The sequence below is a fragment of the Hemiscyllium ocellatum genome, chromosome 19 (assembly GCF_020745735.1).
Source record: "Hemiscyllium ocellatum isolate sHemOce1 chromosome 19, sHemOce1.pat.X.cur, whole genome shotgun sequence".
NCBI lineage: Eukaryota > Metazoa > Chordata > Chondrichthyes > Orectolobiformes > Hemiscylliidae > Hemiscyllium > Hemiscyllium ocellatum.
Window position 1 is genome coordinate 45,485,876 of NC_083419.1, and position 24,558 is coordinate 45,510,433.

Sequence of the window (24,558 nt, forward strand, 5' to 3'; positions counted from 1 at the left end):
TGGGCAGCGCGGTGGCACAGTGGTTAGCACTGCTGCCTCACAGCATCTGAGACCCGGGTTCAGTTCCCGACTCAGGCGACTGACTGTGTGGAGTTTGCACGTTCTCCCCGTGTCAGCGTGGGTTTCCTCCGGGTGCTCCGGTTTCCTCCCACAGTCCAAAGATGTGCAGGTCAGGTGAATTGGCCATGCTAAATTGCCCGTAGTGTTAGGTAAGGGGTAAATGTAGGGGTATGGGTGGGTTTCGCTTCGGCGGGTCAGTGTGGACTTGTTGGGTCGAAGGGCCTGTTTCCACACTGTAAGTCTAATCTAATCTAATCTCCCAATATCCTGGCTAGGAAGAATAGCTTTAGTTAAGATGAATATTCTACATTGCCTTTTATACCCTATGAGAATGCTTCCTTTGATGTTGCAGAGACAGGTGCTGCATAAGCTTTATGGTTGGCTCGGCTCCTTTATTTGGAATCAAAGACATCCCCTTTTTAAATTAGAAAAGCTGCAGCTCCCATAAGTAAGGGGAGGGCTGGACTTGCCGGATTTCAGGAGGTACCAATTGAGCTCCCTATTATCTTACGTAGCTGATTGGGTCTCTTGTGACCCACAATCAAGCTGGTTAGATATTGAGGCCTCCCAAGCAAAATATTCCCTCATCAATCTACTATTTATGGACAAGATGAGAGTTATAACGAATTATTGTAAAAACCCTATTGTATTAAATACAACCAAAGCCTGTAGGATAATGCGACAGGATGAGGGTAACCTGCAAAAAACCTTCCCTTATACCCCTATAGTGGGAACATTAGGACTTCAGCCAGGGCTGACTGATGCTGTGTTTAAAATCTGGGAGTCCAGAGCTATCTCCTGTTTGGGAGATCTGTTCGATGGGGAGGTCCTGATGTCCAGCTGTGTCAGAAGTTCGGGCTGCCCAGCAAGGACCGTTTTCAGTATTTTCAAATACGAGACTTTTATACAAAAGAAGACCACATTGATAATTAATCCTTATAAATCTGATAGGGAAAGGAGAGTGCTTTGGCCGATGGGTCCACCCTTGGTCAGTACTCTCTACCACTTACTATGTAATAAGGTATCGAAGGACATGGAACGGTTATATAAAACCGTTTGTCAATTGTTAAGAATTGGGGATGGAAATCTCCTTAGAAATGTGGGAGGATGTCTGGGAAAACTCCAGGAAGATCTCTATCTGTAATAGGACTCAGGTGACTCAATTGAAGATACTTCACAGGGCTCATATGGCACCTGAATGACTTGCAAAGTTCAAGATAGGAGCATCTCCAATGTGTTCTCAATGCAAAATCGAAGTTGGTGGTCTCACTCATTGTCTGTGGACATGTTATAACATTCGCAGGTACTGGGACAGAGTAGCGAATGCCTTGACAAAGATTTTGGGTACGGAGATTGGGTTGGACCCACTGTCTTTACTCTTGGGCTTCCCAAATTTCCCCTCTTTGGATGTATATGGGAGGAAATTATTCACTACCCTTTCCTTTTGTGTGAGGAAAAATATTTTGTCCGAAGGTCCCCAGGACTTTTAAGTTGGCATAGGATAGTCATGGAATATATCCCCCTTGACTTCCTTACGAATATGGTGCACCAAAAAACAGAGTTATTTTATAGAACATGGTAGCCCTTTTCGAACTACATTGACACAGATATTTCGGCCATATTATTCGAGGCCTTTGCTTAGCTGTGGTAATGGTTCTGGCCGGTTTGGGGATCCCCGGGAGGAAGAATCCCATATAAATGCGGGTTTTGTTATGATTTGATAACAAATCTAATTTGAATATGTGTTTAGTTATTTGTATACTTATTTGTTTTCTTTGCTCCTTCTGTTTATTGTCAGTAATGTATGATATCCTATTTTATGTTTTGGTTGTTTGTAGAATAGGTTAGTAGTTAGATTTTTTTTCTTTTTTAATCTTATATTGGTGTCATTATTATATTGTAAAATAGAATACACTAGTTAGTACTATTTTTGTAATTTTGTCAAAAATCTTTTTCAATAAAAATATCTATTAAAAATAATCTCCCCTATAATTGTGTGATGTGCCCCGAGAGCCATCAGCTTGGAGAACGCTTCTGTTACAAATTTAAAAGGGTGTGCCGGGGGGCAGTCAAGATTCAAGATCCCGTATTCCTCTCCATATATTAGGGCTTTAAGTAATGTATACCGTCCAGACTCGTCTTTTCTTGGGCTTAGCGTTTGGGAGGGAAGATTCTTCTAAATAAGAATGGCCACTTTTGAGCTGTAAGATGAAAAGAACTCTTGGCCAAACCCTCCCTGCTGCAGCTTTGAATGCTCCTTATCAAGTAGCTGTGTCTCCTGCAGGAGAGCTACAGCAACCCTTTCTTTTTTTAAGACTTGATATATCTTTTCCCTTTTGATTGGTGAGTGGCTCCTCTTGACATTCCAGGTGCACCACTTAAACAAATGACCAACCGTGATTGAGTTCGAGACCTCCCAGGAGGAAGAACACCACCCAAAAGACATTGGGTAGAAACCATAAAGAATTCACATATAAAAACATCTTTTAAAACAACTAACTCAAAACAATTAAGACCTACACCTAAAAAAAAGCATAGGATACATTTAAAAGAAGACCTTCCCCCTTATACACAGGAGGCACTCCTACCTTCCAGTAATCCCACCATAACATCTCCCAACTAGAGCCATGCTCTTAGCCCAGACATTACAAAGTAGAATAAACAAATGCGAATATCTTATAATACAGGAGTTAAAAGTGGGTGACCAACCTATCCCCTCCACACTATTACCAAGGCACACTGAACAAAACAGCAACATTAGATAAGATATATAAAATTACCAAATTACAATCCCAGCAAATATTAAGGAATAAAAAAGCAACCCAGAAACATCCCGAATAATCGAATAAACTGAGCGAATTATAAATGAGAGTCAAAAAAAAGGAGAAAGAATGAATGCGCTCCCTCCCCCCCACCCCGAGGAAGGATGGAAAAGAGAAAGAGGGAAAGAGGAGGAGAAAGAAAAACAGAAGAGGGGTAAACTAAAATCATTGTCTATATAGTTCAGGTCCAGCAGTCTATTTTAGAGCAGCCAGGAATTCTTTTACTTTTTCTGGTGATCCGAAGTTGTACACAGATCCTCCATTACTAAAGCACAGCATTGCCGGGTATCACAGAGAATATTGAATATTTAAATCCCTTAGATGCTTCTTTACCTCATTGAATGCCTTCCTCTTGTGAACCACAACCGGAAAGAAGTCCTTGAACAACATTATTTTGGAACACTTGTATACCATCCTTCCCCAAAACTCTGGAGGCCTCCAGCAGCATTGGTTTTTCCCTGTCGTGTTGAAGTCGAACTAAGACCGGGCAGGGGCGCTGGTCCGAACCGGGTCTGCGTGTAGCAACCCGGTGGGTCCTCTCAACCCGCACCCGGCCCAGCTCTGACTCCAGTTTTAGCAGCTGTGGGAGCCATTGCTCCAGAAAATCAACATGCTGGCCTTCCTCCTCCCTTTCGGGAAGGCCCAGCAACCGAATATCTTTCCGGCGACCTCAATTTTCCAGGTCGTTGATATGTTCTTCTAAGGCCTGGAGTCAGCACTCCAGAGCATGGACTTGTCCCACAGAGGATTCAGCAGCAGTCTCAGAGGCTGTGGCATGTTGCTCTGCACCTCCCCACAACATACTGCTCGAGTTTCTCAATCTCTCAGTCATGCTTCTGCAGCATGACTGAAATCAACTCCCTGGAACAGTGTATTTTTAACAGCGATTGGCTTGGTTTCTGCTGAGTGGAAATAATTGCATTTCCTGTTCTGATATTGTTAAGTTGAAATTAATGGCCAATCGTAGGCATTGTAAGTAATTTAGGAAATTGCCAGGAGGGAAGGAATTGCAAGTGTTAGCACACTATAAACTCTGAGTTAACTGCCCTCACTCTCTCCACCCCTACACTCACTGAGAAGTCTGCATCTCTCCATTTTGGACTCTTGCTCACCTTCAATTTATTGATTGACTGTTGGTGCCCATTTCTAGACCGTAAGCTATCTTAACACACCTTTACCTTATTTTCCTTTTCTCACCCCTTAAGATATTTACTTAAAATCTTACTCTTTAATAAGTTTTGGTCACCTATCATGCTATATTTATATGACTCAGTGTTCTGACAACAGTTTTCTCAAGTGCCATTGGAGGTTTCATTACTTTAAAGGTACTGTATAAATCAAAGTAATTGTCTATGTTAAGATTTTTAAAATGATAGTCGAGACAGTAAGTGGTAGTTATATACCTAATTGTCATTCACAATAGCTGAGCCAAATCCTGATCTCTGAGCATGCCCTACATACTAAATTATCAGCAACAATGAATAGTAATGTAGAATTAGAACGCTTTCTGATCTTTTCCCTCCATAACAAAGTGAGGAGGAAACCAATTGTGATGACTGATTATTAATCAAAGACCTCCTATTTTGATAATTGGTGAAAGCTCTGCTATGAAGAAGTACAATGAATATCTGGATTACTGTGAATGAGCATACAATGCTGATCTAATATCAACCTGCCAAATTCAATCACCACATCCCAGCCTGCACCCTATATTAACCTTTCACACTTGTGTAATACTTAACAGAAATGCAGGATGTTCTTGCTTTTACTGTTCAAATAAATCATGGTTACTTACAAGTTAGTTACTGGATCATTTCTTCTTGCTGCTGATACATTTGTACGTGATTTTTACTTATATGTAAGCATGTTTTTATTGATTTGAAGGCTTATGGTTAAACAAGTTTTTCCCGGTCATGGGTAATGTGTTATGTCTTCCACTGAGGTTGAATGTATCATGCATAATGTTAATGTTTTAAAACAAGATGAGCTGAGTGGACCGCTTCTGCTCCTGTTTCGTATGTTCATATGTACTTAGGTGAAATCAGTTATTTGGTGAATTTTGAGCAGAAATATTGCCACTAAACTTGCTGTTTTAGTCTGTTGTGTTTAGATACTACTTGTGTTATATCTTTACCTAAAGTTAATGGCAGCAACTTATTCCAGTATTTCTTAGTATTAACCCAATCAGGTTTATTTATTCCTGATGAGTCAGTTCTCAGTCTAGTTCAACACTTCTTATTAAGTTAGTTGTTACTTTAATTTGGTTAAAATTAGGTCTTCATTTTAAATGATGAGATTAAAAATTGTAAATGCTGTAAACAATCAACATCTCTGGAGAAAGTATGTTATCTTGTTGATTGAGCAGCTGATTGTTTCCAGCGCTTTCTGTTTTCATTTTGTGTTCTCATTCTCATGTGGAGCTGATTAGCGCAGGTATAAAATGAAGACAGCAATAAACTTTCTTTTTCCATGCAGAGATTGGTTGATGCTGCTGAAGAAGCTGATTTGTATCACAAGTATGACATGAATTTTGAGGTGAGTGCACTGATCAAGCACCAAAGGTAAAAGATTATTTTAAAATTGTATTAAAAAACAGCACTTCAGCATCATAGCCTGAACTTACACTGATAAACTCTAACCAACTTGTTTTCTGTTTGGTACAGAGATTTAGCAAAGGTTTCTATTGAACTAAGCCCCTTGGTAAAACTTGAATAGATTTGAATTATAGAATCATATAGTACAGATTAACAAATCCAGCTCAGCATGTAGCTGTTCGCTCTTTGGAAGTGTTATTCAGTCAGTCCTAAACCAGGACTATTTGCACTGTACACTGTGATGACACTGCTCTTTTATGTTGTCCTTCTGGAGGTTGTAAAAACACAGGTTCTAAAAAGTCTGGGCTTGGATGGGTTTTAAAGTTAATTTGATTATAGCTAACAAATACTGCCTCAGGCAAAAGACTTTCAAATTGTAAAAAAAACCTGGTACAATGAAAGGGGAGCAGCCAGTTCTCCCTGTTCAGCTTTTCTTTGGTTTGATTTGGCTTTTGGCAATTTGGCTTTTCACAGAAAGCACTCAGGCAGTTGTAAAAGCTATTGAACCCAAAGAAGCAGGTGTTCCATGTTCTCAGTGGTTAGCACTGCTGCCTCACAGCACCAGGGTCCCAGGTTTGATTCCAGCCTCAGGTGACTGTCTGTGTGGAGTCTGCACATTTTCCCCGTGTCTGCATGGGTTTCCTCCGGGTGGTCCGGTTTCCTCCCACAGTGGGCTGAAGGGCCTGTTTCCACACTGCAGGGAATCTAATCTAATCTAATCCTCCTGTCTCTCTGACAACACTCCTGTAAGATCCTGTGTTTGATTTGTACCAAGGGGTACTTAAGGGGATAGTTGCAAGTATTTGGAACAGCATCATTAAGTTGGGATGATCTGTTGGGTTTTTGGTTGGCTAAATTATTCAGTATTCTGTTCTTTTCTGTTTGTTTCATTCGGTAATCTTGTAAATAAATTCCATTTTGTTTAAAACTATCTTGTTTGACTAACTGCATCTCTCCTAGAATATACATTTAAAACAACTAGCAAAGCTAGGGTTTGGGCTACTTTTTTGAAATGTATTGAGGGGGGTTTGGCATGGTCCATAATAGATTGGGGGCTCTTTGTAGAATTTGTTCTATAGTTACAAATTGGGATTAGGGCTGTTGGACTCAAATGTAGGTGTTAGTATCTTGTATTCTGGTTGTTGATTTTGATTGGTTTAAACAGTGGTTGGGATAACAGTAGCTTTTTCAGTCGCCAAGTGTTTGCTGGGGGTGGAAGAAGTGAATTTAGCAGTTTTGCAAAAGATGCAAAAGGCCCAGCTGCTGGAATTAGCGGACAAACTGGGGTTGGAGCTAGAACTGCCTCTTTCCATGAGGAAGGAGAGATACTTACAGCATTTAAATCTGATGGAAAATTCCATGAGAATCTTAATAAGATCAATTGAAAATGAAGCAGCTTGAGTTTGAGGCAAAAGATAAGGAAAGGGCAACAGAAGTGAAACAGTTTGAATTCAGAGTAAAAGTAAATTGCTTCAACAGAACAAAAAGAAAAAGAACAAATCACTTTAGCAGAACAGAAAGAAAGAGAAAGAGAGAGAAGGAGAGGGGGTTTGAACTCCAGAAATTGGCACTTAGACAGGAGTTCAAAAATTCATTTTCTGAAGAAGTGCAAACTCATTTGGGAACATAGAGAGTTAAAATGACAAGATTAGCAGCTGAAATGGCTGATGATGAGTGAGTTGGCCCATAAATTGAAGTTTGGCTTCCAAAATAAATTTCAATCAGTGAGGGATAGAAATTAGTGAAAAGAGAAATCCTTGTATGGAAAGGGAAAGGCAGATCTCAGTGAAGATCATAAGGATAACTTACCACAGGGTGAAAGAGAAATCCTTGAAGGGGAAAGAGAAGTTCTTCCACTGCAATAAAGTAGGCCACATGAAATCACAGTGTTGGTGGGATAGAAAAAGCTGGGAAGCCAGCTATAAAAAAAACAGGATAAGCCAATGAATTTTATTAGAGTGGTAATGGAAAACATAGTGGAGGCTAAAACGCTGCACCACAATGTACAACCTGGTTGGAGGTTGGTTAAGGAGGAAGTGCCAGATCTTCTTAACCATATAACTGTGTGGAGGTAAAGTTTACTCACATAGACCAGGAGCAGCAGGTGAAGAGGTTACAATATTAAGAGATACAGGATCCTCTCAATCTGTGATGTTGAAAGATGAGGAGATATGTATCTCTGAAGAACCATTACTAGAAAAGGTGCTAGTAACAGGAATTCGGTGAGACAAGCAGCACTCAATTATGTAAAGTGAGGTTAGAATGTCCAGTGATGAGCAGAGACGTCGTGGGAGTAGTACTGGACAAACTCTCAGCTCCAGGAATACAATTTGTCCTTGCTAACAATATGGCTGGTTCACAGGTAGGAGTGCTGCCTATTTTGGTTGAAATGCCAGTGGAAACTCAGACAACTGAACTATTGCAGGACACATTTCCTGTGATTTTTCCCGACTGTGTGGTAACAAGGTCACAAAGAAGCAGGAGAGATCGAAGAGGGCAGATAAGAAAGTTGAAGTGGAATTAGCAGAGACATGTATTTGAATAGATGGTGGACATAAAACAGAGCAGATAGATGACAAAGCAGACATCTTTAGCTCAGAGAAATTAACTGAGTTCCAGCAGAAAGATGAAAATTTAAAGGAATTATATCAAATGGCATACACATAAAAAGAATTTGAATGTTATTATCTTAAAGATAATCCCTCAATGAGAAAATCACATATTCAGACAGATGCAAAATGGAAAAGTTCATCAAGTTGTATTGCCAGTGAGTTATAGAAAGAAGGTGTTGCGAGTGATGCGCGAGTTACCTCCAGGGAGTCATTTAGGAATGAGAAAAACTCAAACTAAAATACAAAACTTTTTTTTAACCTGGATTGCATAAGGATGCAGTTGAATTTTGCAAGACATGTCATATATGTCAGGTAATTGGAAAACCACAGGCAGTAATAAAAGCCGCATCTTTAATACCTATTCCTACATTTGACGAACCTTGTACAAGTGTCTTAATTGATTGTGTAAGACCCCTGCTAAAACAAAATATGGGAATCAGTATTTGTTAACAATGATGGATGTATCCACTAGATTTCTAGAGGCCATTGCATTACACAATATCACAGCTAAAATGATTGTAGAGGAGTTACTCAAATGTTTCATTAGATATGGACAATCCAGAGAGATACAATCAGATCAAGGGTTAAACTGCATCACGTTTATTCAAGGAAGTTATGGACAACTTAGGAATAAAACAATTCAAACCTACTGCATACCATCCAGAGTCACAGAGAGTGCTCAAAAGATGGCATCAGACATTAAAGACCATGTTGAGGGCTTACAGTCACGACCATCCAGATGATTCAAATAAGGGAATTCTGTTTGTGCTTTTTGCAATCAGATGCACCAAATTAATCAACCAAATTCGTCACTTGAATTAGAAGTGAGAAGTGAGAGGACCGCTAAAGTTTTTAAAGAGAAACTGGTAAGTCATAATCCTGGGACCACATATTTGGACTATGTGTCAAATTGTAGGAAACAATTAAATAGAGTGGGGGAGTTGGCTTGACAGCACTTCATTATATCACAGCATACAATGAAATGGGAGGCAGACAAGAAATCAAAACCTTACAATTTTGCTATCAGGGATAAGGTGTTAGTGTTACTTCCAGTGGTAGGTGAAACTTTTAAAGCAAGATTTAGTGGACCTCACCAAGTCAAAATGAAATTGAGTGAAGTGAACTATTTGATAAGGACTCCAAACAGAAAGAAATCTCAGAGTCTGTCATGTGGATATGCTCAAAAGGTATTTTGACAGGAAGGAAAGCCAAAGGGAGCAGTGTTCTTGATTACAACACAAAGGGAAGAACCAAGTTCAGAGGTTTCTGAATTGGACATTCTTCAAATTAAATTGGACAATGAGGAAGTTGTCAAAAATTGGAAAACATTACTGAGTTACCTTCCAGAGGAAAATTGAAATGACCTGAAATAGTTATTAATATCACATGGGAAATATGTGGAAATAAGCTGGGAAGTACTAACCTAATTATGCATGATGTAGGTATAGGAGATGCTGTTCCAATTGAGCAACATCCTTATCAGCATACCCTGTAAAGTTGGCTTAGGTTCAACAGGAGATTGAACACATGCTCCAAGATGACATAACTGAAGTAACTGACTGGAGCTTACCCATAGTAATAGTGCCAAAGTGTGGACTATTGCAAAGTCAATGCAGTTACAAAGACTGATGTATATCCGATTCCACGTTTGGAAGACTGTGTTGGCAAGGTGGGACAAGCAACTTATTTTTCTAAGTAGGACTTGCTCAGAGGATACTGGTAGGTACCTTTGTCCGAAAAAGCGAAGCCAGTTTCTTCTTTTGTAATGCCGAATGGACTGTATCAATTTAAAGTCATGCCATTTGGTATGAAAATGCGCCAGCCGCATTTCAGAGACTAACCAATAAGGTAATTGCTGGACTACCCAATTGTGTCATGCATATAGATGACCTGGTGATTTTTAGTCACACATGGAAGGAACATTTGCATCACTTATCCGACTTGTTCAATCGACTTGGGAATGCAGGTTTGGTGATAAACCTAGCTCAAAGTGAATTTGCCAAAACCCCAAGTCACCTTCCTGGGCCATGTTATTGGACATGGACAAATGGTCCCACTGAATGCAAAACCAAAGGTAATTGAGGAGTTTCCCATACCATCGCCATAAAGAGTAGTACTATGATTCCTGGGATTGAGTGGATTTTATCAAAAACTCGTACCAAATTTTAGCAGTGTGGCTGCTCCACTCACTGAATTGTTAAAGAAAAGCAAGAAGTTTCAGTGACAGCGGACTGTTAGATGGCATTTCACAGCCTGAAAGCCGTGTTAACCATTGCCCCTGTGTTAGCCACGCCTAATTATGCAAAGCCATTCAAGCTGACGACTGATGTGAGTGACATGGGTGTCGGAACACAACAAGAAGATAGAATGACCTATCAGATAATTGAACATTTATCAGCAGAAATGTTCAACAGTTGAGAAAAAAGACTTTGAGCTTGGTGTTGGCATTGCAACATTTCAATGTTTAATTTACCAGTAACAGATCTGAGACAATCATATACACCAACCATAACCCATTTAAGTTTGTGGAGAAATTTAAAGACAAAAATGCTTGTTTAGGTGGAGTTTGTTATTACAGACGTTCAATTTGAAAATTATGCATGTGGCAGGACAAGAAAACGTGTTTGCTGATGCATTATCAAGACATGAATGAGAAATGGAGGTGTTCGATGGCAGGATTAAATCACACGGAAGCGGAGATCCAAGATGGCGGCGACTCAGCAAGTCTGAGTCTACAGAGCCCTTCCCAAAACCTGGGTAAAGTGGGTTTCCTGCCCCCACCACACTTGCCAAACCACCCAAAAAATTTCTTTAATCTTAATTAGCTGCTGAATATTATATTTAAATAGTCTAATACTGAGTGGATAATGAGTAAATCAAAGGGACCCCGCAGCTCTCAGAAAACAAAGTCTCCTCCGGCTGCAGCTGATGTAAAAACAGGCCTTATAGAGATGATTGCTAGATTGGAATCGACACTCGTCAATTTCATCGCAGAATCCAGACAGAGATGGAATGCATTCGAAGAAAAGCTGCAGAAACAGAATCACTCTATCGGAGAATTGCAGGGCCGAGTGGAGGGGGCGGAAATAAAGGCCACGACCTCCGAGGCTGCAGCTCAAACAGCTGCAGAACAGGTGCGAACCCTGGAGCAGAGAGTCAGGGCCTTTGAAATCTACATGGATGATATTGACAACAAAAATCGGAGAAAGAATATTCGGTTGCTGGGCCTTCAAGAACAAGAAGGGAAAGAACAGTTAGTAGTATTTCTGGAGCGATGGCTGCCCCAGCTTTTAAACCTGGGGGCTGAAACTGACCGGTTAAGGGTGGAGTGGGCCTACCGGGTCGCAGTACGCGGATCTGGCCCAAACCAGCGCCCATGCCCGGTCCTGTTCCGGCTGCAGAGTTATAGGGAGAGGCAGATACTCCTGGATGCCTCCAGAAAGCTTGGAAAGGATCCTAAAGCTATGATTCATGAAGGATCCAAGATTATGTTATTTCAGGACTTCTCCCCGGCTTTGGCACGAAGAAGGAAGGCGTTTGATGAGGTGCAGAAATGTTTAAGGGACTTAGATATTCAATACACCTTACGCTACCCAGCGACGTTATGCTTTACCCACGAAGGATCCGAGTATAATTTTAGATCATCGGAAGAGGCTAAGAAACTTTTAGACTCGGTTAAATAAATCGTAAGAGACAATTTATGTTGGCTTGCCTCTCCCACACTCCGTGGGGAGAAATGGATACTTTATTCTACTTTACTTTTGCCTCTGGGAGCGGGGTTGTCTTCCTTGCTATGTTATCATACTTAACTGTAATCTGTTGGAGTTGTAATTTTATAGTTATGTGTGTTTGTACGTGGCATTGATGCTATTAGATATACTCAGGTATGGGTGGGGAGGGGTGGGGGTGCGGCGCTCACTGTTAACTCTAGCTCAGTATTATATCTAAATCCTATTAAGAAGCACCCGGGTCGAGGGTGGGACACTGTTTGGGAGAGGATATGGTGGAACGTTGGAAAGGTAGTAAGGCCCCCTGAGAACAAGGGGGAAGATCTCCATTCAAACATGTTTAATTTTTTTTTGTTCTTATTGTTTGGAAATAGCTTCCTTTTTTATCATACTGTTATGAGTGTATTAGAGAACATTTTCTCTTATTTGAAGGATGTAAGCGACTCAACTATACACTCTGGATGATTGTGGATTAGTTGAATTTTGATGATTATATATTTAAGATCTATTTTTATATTAATGTTTGTGCTTGAAACTTCTGCTTATTTTTGTAAATTTGTCAAAATGTTAAATTCCCAATAAAAATATCTATAAAAAAAATCACACGGAAGCGAAACAAAGTCATACATGTTTGTAGTCAATGCAATGTATGTGTGTGTTGTAGTGCATTAACAGGTTAATGTTAAGGTGTTTTAAATGCATCCATCTTTGAATATTGATGATTCATGTGGGAATGTGATTATGCTGCTCCTTTAAGAAGATTATGTTGTGCTTAGTTTTCTTTCTCAGGAGGTCATAAAAACATAGGTTTGGACAGGTCTGGGCTTGAATGGGTTTTAAGACCAATTTGATTATAGCTAACCGATGCTGCCTCAGGCAAAAGGCTTTCAGGTTTAAAAAAAACACTTGTACACTGAAAGGGGAGTGGCCAGTTCTGCCAACTCAACTTTTCTCTGGTTTGGTTTGGTTTGGTTTTTGGCAGTCTGGCTATTCATTGAAAGCAGTCAGGCATTTATAAAAACTGCCGAACCCAAATAAACAGGTCCATGCTGATCTTCCTATCTCTCTGACATCACTCCTGTAAGACCCTGTGTTTGATTTTACCTTTTGTGCCAAGGGGTGTTTGTGGGGATTGTTGCAAGTACTTGGAACAGCATCATTAAGTTGGGATGATCTGTTGGGTTTTTGGTTGGTTAAATTATTCAGTATTCTGTTCTCTTTTATGTTTCATTTGGTAATCTTCTAAATAAGTTCTCTTTTGTTTCAAATTAAGTGACCAACTGCATCCCCCCTGGAATATTCATGTTGCACCTGCTGAAAACAACTAGCAAAGTTAGGGTCTGGGCTACTTTCTTAAAATGTTTTGATGAGATCTGGCCTGGTCGATTATAACTTTCTAATATAGATTTGCTTAAGACCATTTCTTGTATATGTAAGACCTGCTGAATCCAGCTCACTCCCCTCTTGGCAATGCTCACCTACTGCCTGCAATGTGCCTGATATTACCTATACCCCAATCCCTACAATGTTCAAACAGCTTTAACAATGTTCAATCACATTCCAGACAATGTTCACACACTTCCTCAGCAATGTTCATCTCCTTCTCAAAATGCCTACAATATTTGTGACAAGATTGACCCAGCAGTAGTCAACAGCCTGATTCGCGACAATGCTCATTGTGAGGAAGCAATGTTCACCCCCCCCCCCCATTTCCTGGCAATGTTTACCCCAAATCAGTCAATGTCCACCATCTCCACACAATGTTCAATCATTTCCTGAGCTCGGAATGCTCACCACCCCTCCTTCCTGTGGTTTCTTAGGAATGCTCATTCTGCTTCCAATAAAATACATTCCACTTTGAGAAATGCTCACCACTCCTGCACAATGCAATATTTACTACCGTGCTACCTCCAGCAAGATTTACCTTCCTACCAACAACTCTCACTCCCCTCCAGCAAAGCTTGTCATCCCCTCTCAACTCACCTTTCCCTGGCTTCCGTCAGCTAATGTCAGAAGAGTCAGCACTGTTGGATAGGCAGGAGGAAAAATGAGAATTGCTTAGGATGGAAAGGGATGGTGAGCCATGACATCAGCGTTGTCTGTTTGGGGTAAGTGTGGGGGTGAAACTGAGGGAAGCAGTAAATTAATTCAATGGGTAATAGATAAGGGTGAACATTGTCGGGGGTGATTGTTGCCTAGATATGAAGGATATGGTAAACATTGTCGGGGGCCGTTGGGATCTGAGTATAATTGGAGTACTGTGCACCTTTGCTGAAGAACTGTTAAGTGGGAAGAGGGGTTGAGAATTGCCAGGAATTGAAGAAGAATTGTGAAAATTGTCAAGGATATCGGTGATGGAGTTTGAGGTTAACAGTTTCATCATTTTAAAAACCATAAGTTATTGAACTGAAGACAGATCATAAGTGATTTGCCTTCTGTTCATGGTAAAACAGGGATTTATAACTTTGCTGGAATCACAATCACCATTTGGCTTCCTGACTCTGCTCACTACTGGATTCAAACTGGAGCAAGGACTGAAAAGTGCAAAGATTTCAGCATAAGTGAATAGGTGAATTTATAGTCACATATAAGCACACCCGCCTCCTTACTGTTTGGAAGACTTGGGCCTTTGATTCTACTACCACCTCCATCAAATGTAGCACATTCCAAGTTAGCTGCTTATAGGTGCTTTCTGAGTTCTACTAATATTGTTGATATCAAATGGACCATGAGCAATCCCCTCCAAATTCTATTCCTCTGCAGTCCAGAGCAGAAGTTTAGAAGCCTGGCACTGGGTAGACAACACAGCTCTCTGGGCAGTCTGTCTCAGATGCAGAGAATTGTGTTAAATCCCCTAACTATACTGTTGCCCACTTTCACTATATTCCTAGTAACTTCCCCACTTCAGTCACTTTCTGAATGATAGCGTCCTGGTCAGTTTGTTCATCCACCCTGCAGTTGAAAATTTAATTGATACAAGCTGCAAAAATCTCAAACATTGAGACTTATTTTAGGCTCTTTCCCTTTTACATGCTGAGTTCCCATACCCACCTCACTTGCTGTCATACGTCCTGTGATTGACTACTTGACCAAATCAGGTAACACTATCCTAAGAGGCTTGACCACCTTCTGGAATAAAGTGCTTCCCCTCCCCAATGTCATTTTCTGCAGCTCAATGTCCAGCCCTCAAACTCTGAGTAAAAGGTTGTTGATTCATGGAGACCTATTTTCCTTGGAACACTCTGCTGTCTAGAATTTCTCACAATCTGCAGCTGCCACAGACCATCTGCCTGCCACCTTTAATGTTTCTTATTGACACCATTAATTATAATCTTAATTATTAAATCAAAGCCTCTTTTCAGAGCTACAGCGATATCAGGAATAAACCCTGATCTTGGGAGCTAAACAACTGAAGGCACTGTTACATTATTCTCTTAGACGTAGATGTACAAACCATACACAAGGACTGGTTAAACAACAATGTATCTTTTTATTTGAAAGTTAGACCATTTGTAGAGACTGTTCACTGGGAACCAAGTCAAGTACATCTGATCTCTATCGCTGCTGCTTCCGACTGAATAATATGTCATGTGGATGTAGCCATTGGATGTCACAGTATTTATTTCCTATCCCTAGTTGCTCTTGAGAAAGTGCTACTGTGCTACTGCCTTGAATCACTGCAGTCCGTTTGGTACAGGTAGCCCACAATGCCATGAGGGAGAGATTTCCAAGATTTTGATCTAGTCAACCTGAAGGAATGGCAGTAATTTCCAAATCGAGAGTGTGGTGCTAGAAAAGCACAGCAGGTCAGGCAGGATTCAAGGATCAGGAGAATTGATGTTTTAGGCATAAGCCCTTCATTGGGATTCCTCGTCAATTCTTCTGCTCCTCGGATGCTGCCTGACCTGTTGTGCTTTTCCAGCACCACAGTCTTGACTCTGATCTCCAGCTTTTGCAGGCTTCACTTTCTCCCAATATATTTCCAAGTCAAGATAGTGATTAGCTCAGAGAGGGACGTGCAGGTGCTGGTATTCTCATGTATCTGCTGCCCTTGTTTTTCTAGATGGGCTTGGGAAATATTGTTTGAGGAGTATTGGTGAATTTCTGCTGTGCATCTTGTAGACAGTACACAGTGCTCCTACTCAGAAACAATGGTTGAAGGAGTGAAGGGTTATGGATTTGGTGCTAATTGAGTGGGCAGCTTTTTTCCTGGATGATGTCAAGCATCTTGAATGTTGTTGGAGCTGCATTCATCTGAGCAAATGGGAGCATTCCATGATATTCATGACTTGTGTCTTGTATATGATGGACAAGTTTTTGGGAGTCAGAAGATATGTTACTCACTGCAGGATTCCTAGCCTCTGATCTGCTCCTGTAGCCACTGTATTTGTATGGTTATTTCAGCTGAATTTCTGGTCAATGGTAAGCTCCAGGCCATTGTTTGGTGACGATTCAGCCATCGTAATGCCATGGAATGTCAAGAAGCAGTGATTAGATTCTTGTTGTAGATGATTATTGCCTGGCAGTTGTGTGATGCCAACCTAAACCTGGATATTGTCCCAGTCTTGTTGCATTTGAAAATGGACTGCTTCAGTATTTGAGAAGTCATAATGTGCTGAACACCGTGCAATCATCAGTGAACATCTCCACATCTCATCTTTATGATGGAAGGAAGGTCATTGATGAAGCAGCTGAAGATGGTTAGGCCTAGGACACTATCCTTAGGATCTCCTGCAGTTGAGATAGCTGATCTTCAACAACAGTCACACAAATAGACTAATACATCATATCTTTTCTGGAGGTATGCAGTGATTGACAGTAGTTTAAAATGCAACCATTAAAGGTTCAAGCACAATATTTTGTCACATTGACAGCCACCAACTACAGTTAGAGACAAAAAAACTGTAGATGCTCTCATCCAAGGTAGACAATCACGAGGCTAGAAGAACACAGCAAGCCAGGCAGCATCAGAAGGTGGAGAAGTCAATGTTTTGGGTGTAACCCTTCTTCAGGAATGGGGGTGGGTGTAAAAGGAGCTGCATATAAAGGTGAGGAGGGAAGATGAGATGGTGAGGTAAGGATAGGTGAACACAGGTAGAGGGTATGATATTGTTGGTCAATAGGAGGAATGAATTCTCCAACTTCAAATAACCTCCCTTCCTATCCCCAACTCTCTTTCCAGCCTTCCCCACTTCTTTCCATTCCTCTGATTGACCCTTCCTTCCAGCTACCAACTGGATTCATTCCTCTCATTAACCATCCAGGTCATACCCTTTACCTGTGTTCACCTATCCCTACCTCAACACCCTGCCCACACCCCCACCCACTCCCACCACCTCTGCTTTATATGCAACTCCCGTTACACCCACCCCTAATCCTGAAGAAGAGTTACACCTGAAATGTTGACTTCTCCACCTCCTGATGCTGCCTTCCTACCAACTATGGAGCAATTATAATTGGAAATGCATAACAGGCTAGAAGTAAGGCAGGTGGGATGGCAGAGTTAGGGAAGAACAAAGCCGTGGAGTGTTTAGAAAATAACGATTAGAATTTTAAAAACCAAGAGCTTTCCTGACGAGGAACCAATGTATCCCAGCATGCATTATGCTAATAAATAGACTGCCAAGAGACAAAACACATAGTTTTGGATGACTTCAAGTTTATGGAGGGTAGAATGTATCAGGTCAGCCAGAAGTGCATTAGGATGATAGATTCTACAGAGAAGGAAGATATGTGAGATTTCAGCAGCAGTTCGATTGAGGACAGAGTTGAATTTGAGCAATGTCATGGAGCTGAAAATAAGCTGTGATGGCATGGCTGTGAGCTCATCTCTGAATCAAATTTGAGACAAAGATTGTGAACAGACTGGCTTAATTTCAGGCTGGTTCCAGGATAAAGACCAGAAGATGCAGGAGCAAAGACAGCCATTCAGCCCATCGAGCATGCTCTGCATTTTCATGAAATCATGGCTTATTTGATAAAACTCAATTCCACTTTCCTGCATTTTCGTATCACCCTTAATTCCCTTATTGATCAAAACTCTCTCTATCTCAGCCTTGAAAATGCTTAATGACTCAGCCTCGACAGCCCTCAGTGGTATAGAATTCAACAGATTCACAACCACCTGAGAAACAAGATTCTTCCTCATCTGTCTTAATTGTATGACCCCTTTTTGTTGTCAACTCTCCCAAAAGGGGAAATAACCTTTCTACATCTATCCTGACAAGTCCCCTGAGAATCTTAAGTTTCAATAATTGAGATAGTGACCAGATAGGTTTAGTGGTATTAGTTGAAGAACAAATTTGGCCTAAGACCTTTTCTAAGGCCACTCGAGGGCTGATGAATCCTCTGTTTAGCATAACATTCAAAAGGCAATGCACCATTCAGTACACACCAAAGTGTTCAAGCCATTGGACTGTTGTAAACCCACAACTTACTGACTCAGGCAAGAGAGTTACTCTTGAATCACGAAGGAGGTTATGAATAGAAAGAGGCCATTCAATCCCTCAAAGCTGTACCGCTTCCCAAATTGAAAATGGCTGATTTATATCTCAATTTTATTTATCTCAATTAACCTCCACTTAAGGGACATATTGTACTGATATTACCTGAATGGCATAAGGAATTTACTTTACAGGGACCAAATCACCCAATCTGTGTAGGATTTCTTGCAGACTTCCAGATAATCAGGGTTTGAAGGAGTAGCATTATTTCATTCAAATATAATTAATGTTTTCTCCAGACACTCGGCACAGAGTTAAGCCTACTGAGAACCACCCCATACTATCACTGTTACATTACCAGGTCCATGAATCCCTCTCTGGCCCATCATCACTCATCTGCTGACACCCAACAACAATCACAGATCTCAGGTGGGTGTCATACAAATTGTGATTGCCTGGTAGGTCTCTACTGGTGGGAGCTCCACCAATAGTGTCTTTGATCCCAAGGAAGGTCAACCACTGTTGGAATAAGTTCTTCAATGGTACTTAATTTTTAGGGTCTTCCAGGGGAAAAAGGCTCTTACTAGCTCACTAGCAAGCAAGCAAAAACCTTTCACCTCCATTAAATACAATCTTCATCTTTGAAGACTTTCAAGGATCTTGTGTCCTGTGACTTCTTTCACTTTTTCACTGCATTCCCCAGCTTTGACTTGTCAAATCTCTACGTAACATGAGGATATTTATATAAAAATTAAGTAAATTTATCAATTGCATAGGTTAGTTATATACAGGCCAGGTTCAATCTATTATCTATAGTGAATTAATTAAAACACACCATGTTCCTTCAGAGCGTTGAGCTGATGAGGAGAAAGATTATCTAAATTCCTGCTTCTGATCAACATCCAGCAATTTGAGCTATTGAATGGGTTCCAAATGTGGCTCTTACCAACTGAATAGTGAAATTACAGCAACAAGTTATCCATTGGTTTGCATTAACAAACATTTCTTCTATTTCCTGCAGTTTGATTATTATAATTCTGTGCTGATCAATGAGAGAGACGAAAATGGGAATTATGTAGAGCTTGGAAATGAGTTTATTTTGGAAGTAAATGAACATTTCAACAATTTGCCTGTGAACACCTCTCTCAGTAACATACAAATCCCAACTAATGTGTATAATAAAGGTAAGGTAAACAAGTTTGTTCCTTAGTATGCTATTTATCATTTCTATTTTCGGGTATTGATGGATTTGTTTTCTTTTAATCATTTACTGCTGTTCCTAGCTCCTCTGTCCTCCTGAGGGTAGCTACTACCCTATGTTTGCCACCTTTGCTCTTTCTCTTCCCATCCTAGCCAATGCAAGATGATAAGGAAATATGGTAGAACAGCCTCTGGACCTCCTGCTTTCTGAAATTAATGTTGAGGCCTAAGCAGAAATATCACAAGAAGCTTGGGCCTCCAGCTTCTAACTTGCATCCTAAGAGCCTAATTTGAGACTCTAAGTAGTCTGAACACAATTTCTACCCGATACAATGAATCAGCATAATAATTAAAACTTCAAAATATGTTCAAGCAATCATTAATCCATTGGTCAATTTAAAATTTACATTATATAAGTTTTAAAAAAAACACACAGCAATGTAAATATCTTTTCCCCAAAAACTGTCTGAGCAACATCAAGATTCTTCACAAGTGTATATTTCATAAATATGTTACTGTCATCTAGTGACAGGACATCTGCACTACATCAGTTCTTATTTTCATGTTGCAATAACCTTACTGAAATGGATGAGTGAAATATTTTCTCTGCTGTCTAGCTGGAATGGCCAAAGGTAGAGAGTGTGATTGATACCGCTTCTTGGTTAACATCAGCTTTCAGATACCCAAGGTAGTCTCTGTCAGATTTACTGTGAATTTCTGGAGTTATTATCGTGATTGAAAGTGGTTCACTTTTAGTGAAACATTTCAATATCAAAATCCTGCCCACTGACTAGTCAAATATTTGATACAAGGTTTAAATAAACCAAATTTTTTGCTTGGAAAAAAGATACATGTTGGATAAATTGTGTAGCCAACACATCAGAGCAATACTTTCTGATGTGAGGAATCTTTTAGCAGCAGTGATGCACAAGCTCATGAAGCCATAGAGAATTTCTTTCAGTATTTACACAGAACCATCAGCTGTGTGTATATTGTGCATATTTTTAAAATAAGAATAACAGCGTTCCTGTATAATATGTGTATTGTCCATACTCCAAATTTTATAGAGTTCAGTCCTTTATTGTCAAATGAGCCAACTGATGTAATGCTTCCAAAATAAATACACTGAAAGCACAATTTAATAAAATAGAGCAGATAGGAAGAAAATGTCATTGAATTGAATAACAGGCTACCCATCATTGCTGTACCATTGGAGAAATTTCAGCAACCCTCATGAGTTATAAGATGGAATTTTGAATAGAGTGAAGGTTGACTGAAATCTGTCACACTTTGTTCAAGAAACAAAACAATATTCTTCACCTTCACTTTGCATAGCTCCACTATCAGTAGCATCTTATGTCACAGTGAGAATGATCATAATAAAAGTCCAGTATGAATGACTCAACAATGCAGTGTGATAGAAGTGCACTCAGTATCTCATCATTTATTCTTTCTACAGATCCTGACATTTTGAATGGAGCATACTGGTCAGAAGCATTAAACGCGATCTTTTCGGAAAACTTTATGAAAGATCCAACTCTCACCTGGCAATATTTTGGAAGTTCCACGGGTTTCTTTAGACTTTATCCTGGTAAACACATTAAAATTCCACAAAAAACTGATGCTAATATTTTTGAATGGATTGCATTCACAAACAAAGGAATGGAGAATTTGGATTTATGTGCAATGAGCCTCCTCACCAGAACCTCATTTTGTATCTTGCAAATTATATATCTGTGTTAGTCTTTTACAATTCCAGAATCAGGAAAGAACTGATGGTATAAATCCAAGAAGATGCCAGAGAGAATGCTAGTGGCAGCATTGAGCCACTAGACATGAACCATACAGAGTCATGAAATGTTAAAGTATAGAATAAGAGGCCATTTGACTACTGTGTCTCTGGTCCTTTGCCATGGCGATTCAGCGAGATTTTCTCTCCTAATTTTGTTCCAAAGCATTGCATTTTGTTTCTTCTTGATTAGTTATCCAATTTGATTTTGGAAATGACATATTTATAGGTACCTCAAAACAATTAAATGACCACGCAGAAGACAGCCTGATGATAACAAACTGTTACAATTTTAAACTGAAAATCACTAGCTCAAATAACGACCCTGCATCATTTAGAGGTTAGCATAGAGGTGAGATCTGCAAGTGTTGAGATGCAAGGAATGAGTAACCTGCAACCATGTTAAGGGTACAGTTGCAGATCAGAGCTGGATGTCTATTTTGTGGGACCAAGGTGAGGACTTTGATGGGGCATGAAATAAAAAAAGGTATGTACTATGAAATGCTTAATGCATTGGAAGCCTGTGATCAATATTAAGGAACAATTGTTTGGGACCAATTTGATCTGAATCCAATCTTTCAGACATAAAAAAACAGAAACTGACCTTTCAGTCCAACCAGTCCATGCTGACCATAATCTTAAACTAAACGAGTCCCACTTGCCTGCTCTGAGCCCATATCCCTCCCAACCTTTCCTATTCATGTACTTATCCAAATGTCTTTTAAACATTATAATTGTATGAGCATTCACCACTGATAGTCATAGAGGTGTACAGCACAGAAACAAACCCTTCGGTCCGACTCGTCCATGCCGACCAGATATCCCAACCCAATGTAGTCCCACCTGGCCCATATCCCTCCAAACCCTTCCTATTCATATACCCATCCAGGTGCTTTTCAAATGTTGTAATTGTACTAGCCTCCACCACTTCCTCTGGCAGCTCATTCCATACATGTACCACCCTCTATGTGAAAAGGTTGCCCCTTAGGTCTCTTTTATATCTTTCCCTCTCACCCTAAACCTATGCCCTCTAGTTCTAGACTCCCCCACCCCAGGGAAAAGACTTTGTCTATTTATCCTATCCATGCCCCTCATGATTTTATAAAACCTCTATAAGGTCACCCCTCAGCCTCTGACGTGCCAGAGAAAACAGCCCCAGCCTATTCAACCTCTCCCTATAGCTCAAATCTTTCAACCCTGGCAACATCCTTGTAAGCCTTTTCTGAACTCTTTCAAGTTTAGCAACATATTTCCAATAGGAAGGAGACCAGAATTGCACGCAATATTCCAACAGTGGCCTAACCAATGTCCTGCACAGCTGCAACATGACCTCCCAACTCCTGTACTCAATACCCTAACCAATAAAAGAAAGCTTACCAAACGTCTTCTTCACTATCCTCTCTACCTGTGACTCCACTTTCAAGGAGCTATGAACCTACACTCCAGGGTGTCTTTGTCAGCAACACTCCCCAGGACCTTGCCAATTAAGTGTGTAAATCCTATTAAGATCTGCTTTCCCAAAATGCAGGACCTCGCATTTATCTAAATTAAACTCCATCTGACACTTCTCAGCCCACTGGCCCATTTGGTCTAGATCCCATTGTAATCTGAGATAACCTTCTTCACTATCCACTACACCTCCAATTTTGGTGTCATCTGCAAATTTACTAACTACACCTCTTATGTTCACATCCAAATCATTGCCTTAGGAAGTTCATTCCATCTGCAAGTCACACTCTGTAAACAAATTTGCCCCTCATGTCTTTTTAAAATCTCTCTCCTCCCTCCATAAAAATGTGTCCCCTTGTCTTGAAATCCCCCATCCTAGGGAAATCATTAGCCCTATCTGTACCATTCATGATTTTATAAATTTCTATAAGGTTACCTCTAAACCAGTATAAAAAAGTCCCAGCCTATCTAGCCTTTCTTTATAATTCAAACCTTCCAAACCCAATAACATCCTGATAGATCCTGGTAGATCTCTTTGGAACCCTCTCCAGCTAAACAATATCATTCCTCTTACTGAGCAACAGAACTGGATGCAGTACTCCAGAAGATGCTTCACCAATATCCTGTACAATCTCAACATGACTTCCCAATTCCTATACTCAAAGGACTCAGCAATGAGGTAACCGTGCTAACCACCTTTTTAACCACCCTGACTATTATGTGATGTAAAGGTCAAAGAATTAGTTCCCTTTGCTTTGCCAAACTACCCAAGACCATCCAATCTATTGTCTAAGTCCTACCCCTGTTTGTTGTACCAAAATGCAATACCTCGCATTTATCCAGATTGAACTCCATCTGTCATTCTTCAGCCCATTTAACCATTTGATCAAAATCATTTTGTATTCTTAGAAAACCTTCTTCACTGTCTGCGATGCCACCAATTTTGGTGTCGTCCACAAACTTACTAACCATGCCTTCTATATTCTCATCTAAATCATTTAAATAAATGACAAACAAAAGAGGACCCAGAACTGATCCCTGTGGAACATTGCTGGTGACAGGCCTCCAGTCTGAAAATCACAACTCCCTCACCTCTCATTAAGCCAATTATCCTGAATTCCAAATGGCCTAACTTTCCTAGTTAGTCTACCATGCAGAACCTTGTTGAAGGCTTTACTTAAGTTTAAGTAAGTAACATCTACTGCTCAGCCCTCAATCTTTTTAGTAACTTCCTCAAAAAACTCAATCAAGTTTGTGAGATACTATTTTCTTTGCATTAAACCTCACTGACTATCCCTTATCATTTGTTTTGTTAACACATTTGTACATCCAACCATGATGCAGCATCTGATGTCTAATATTTCAATTCCATAGCAGCCAGCAACCTCTACAATAAGCTTGAGTGCCACAGTACAGGCTCAAACAAAAAGTTAAGAAAGGTCAATTTTCTGCAATGCCAGCTCACACTGCTCTAATGCAAGCTCATTGTGGTTACTGATACCAGTGTTCAAACGAGATTCCAGAGCATCACAACAGTCCAACAGAATAACAGTTTTTGATGTCCTGTCTTGGATGAGCAAAGTTTCCCCGATGCATGCTCCTGCTCCTCCCTATGTTTCCAGGTAAATGTTTTGTGCTGTTCCTGTACTGCAATAAGCACCGCTCCTTTTCAAGCCACCTTCCATAGGCTTCCAATGCATTAAACATTTCATTATACATACCCATCAGCCTTTTTCTGATTCTTGTCCCATCAAAGTCCTCATCTGAGTCCCACAAAATAGAACTTGTCATGCAATCCTGACTTGTGCCTTTCCCCTTGACATGATTGCAGGTACTCATTCCTCACATCTCAACACTTGCA

The 24,558-nt window shown here is 40.3% G+C and overlaps 1 protein-coding gene across 1 annotated transcript in view; it reads left to right on the plus strand.

Annotated features, from left to right (window-relative positions):
* LOC132825070 (voltage-dependent calcium channel subunit alpha-2/delta-4-like) overlaps positions 1 to 24,558 on the plus strand; it is a 477,734-nt gene that overhangs the window by 67,910 nt on the left and 385,266 nt on the right. Inside the window, exons 4-6 of the mRNA XM_060840078.1 lie at positions 5,358 to 5,417; positions 19,281 to 19,443; positions 20,919 to 21,050. Coding sequence (XP_060696061.1) covers positions 5,358 to 5,417; positions 19,281 to 19,443; positions 20,919 to 21,050 — 355 coding nt within the window. The remainder of the gene's footprint in view (positions 1 to 5,357; positions 5,418 to 19,280; positions 19,444 to 20,918; positions 21,051 to 24,558) is intronic.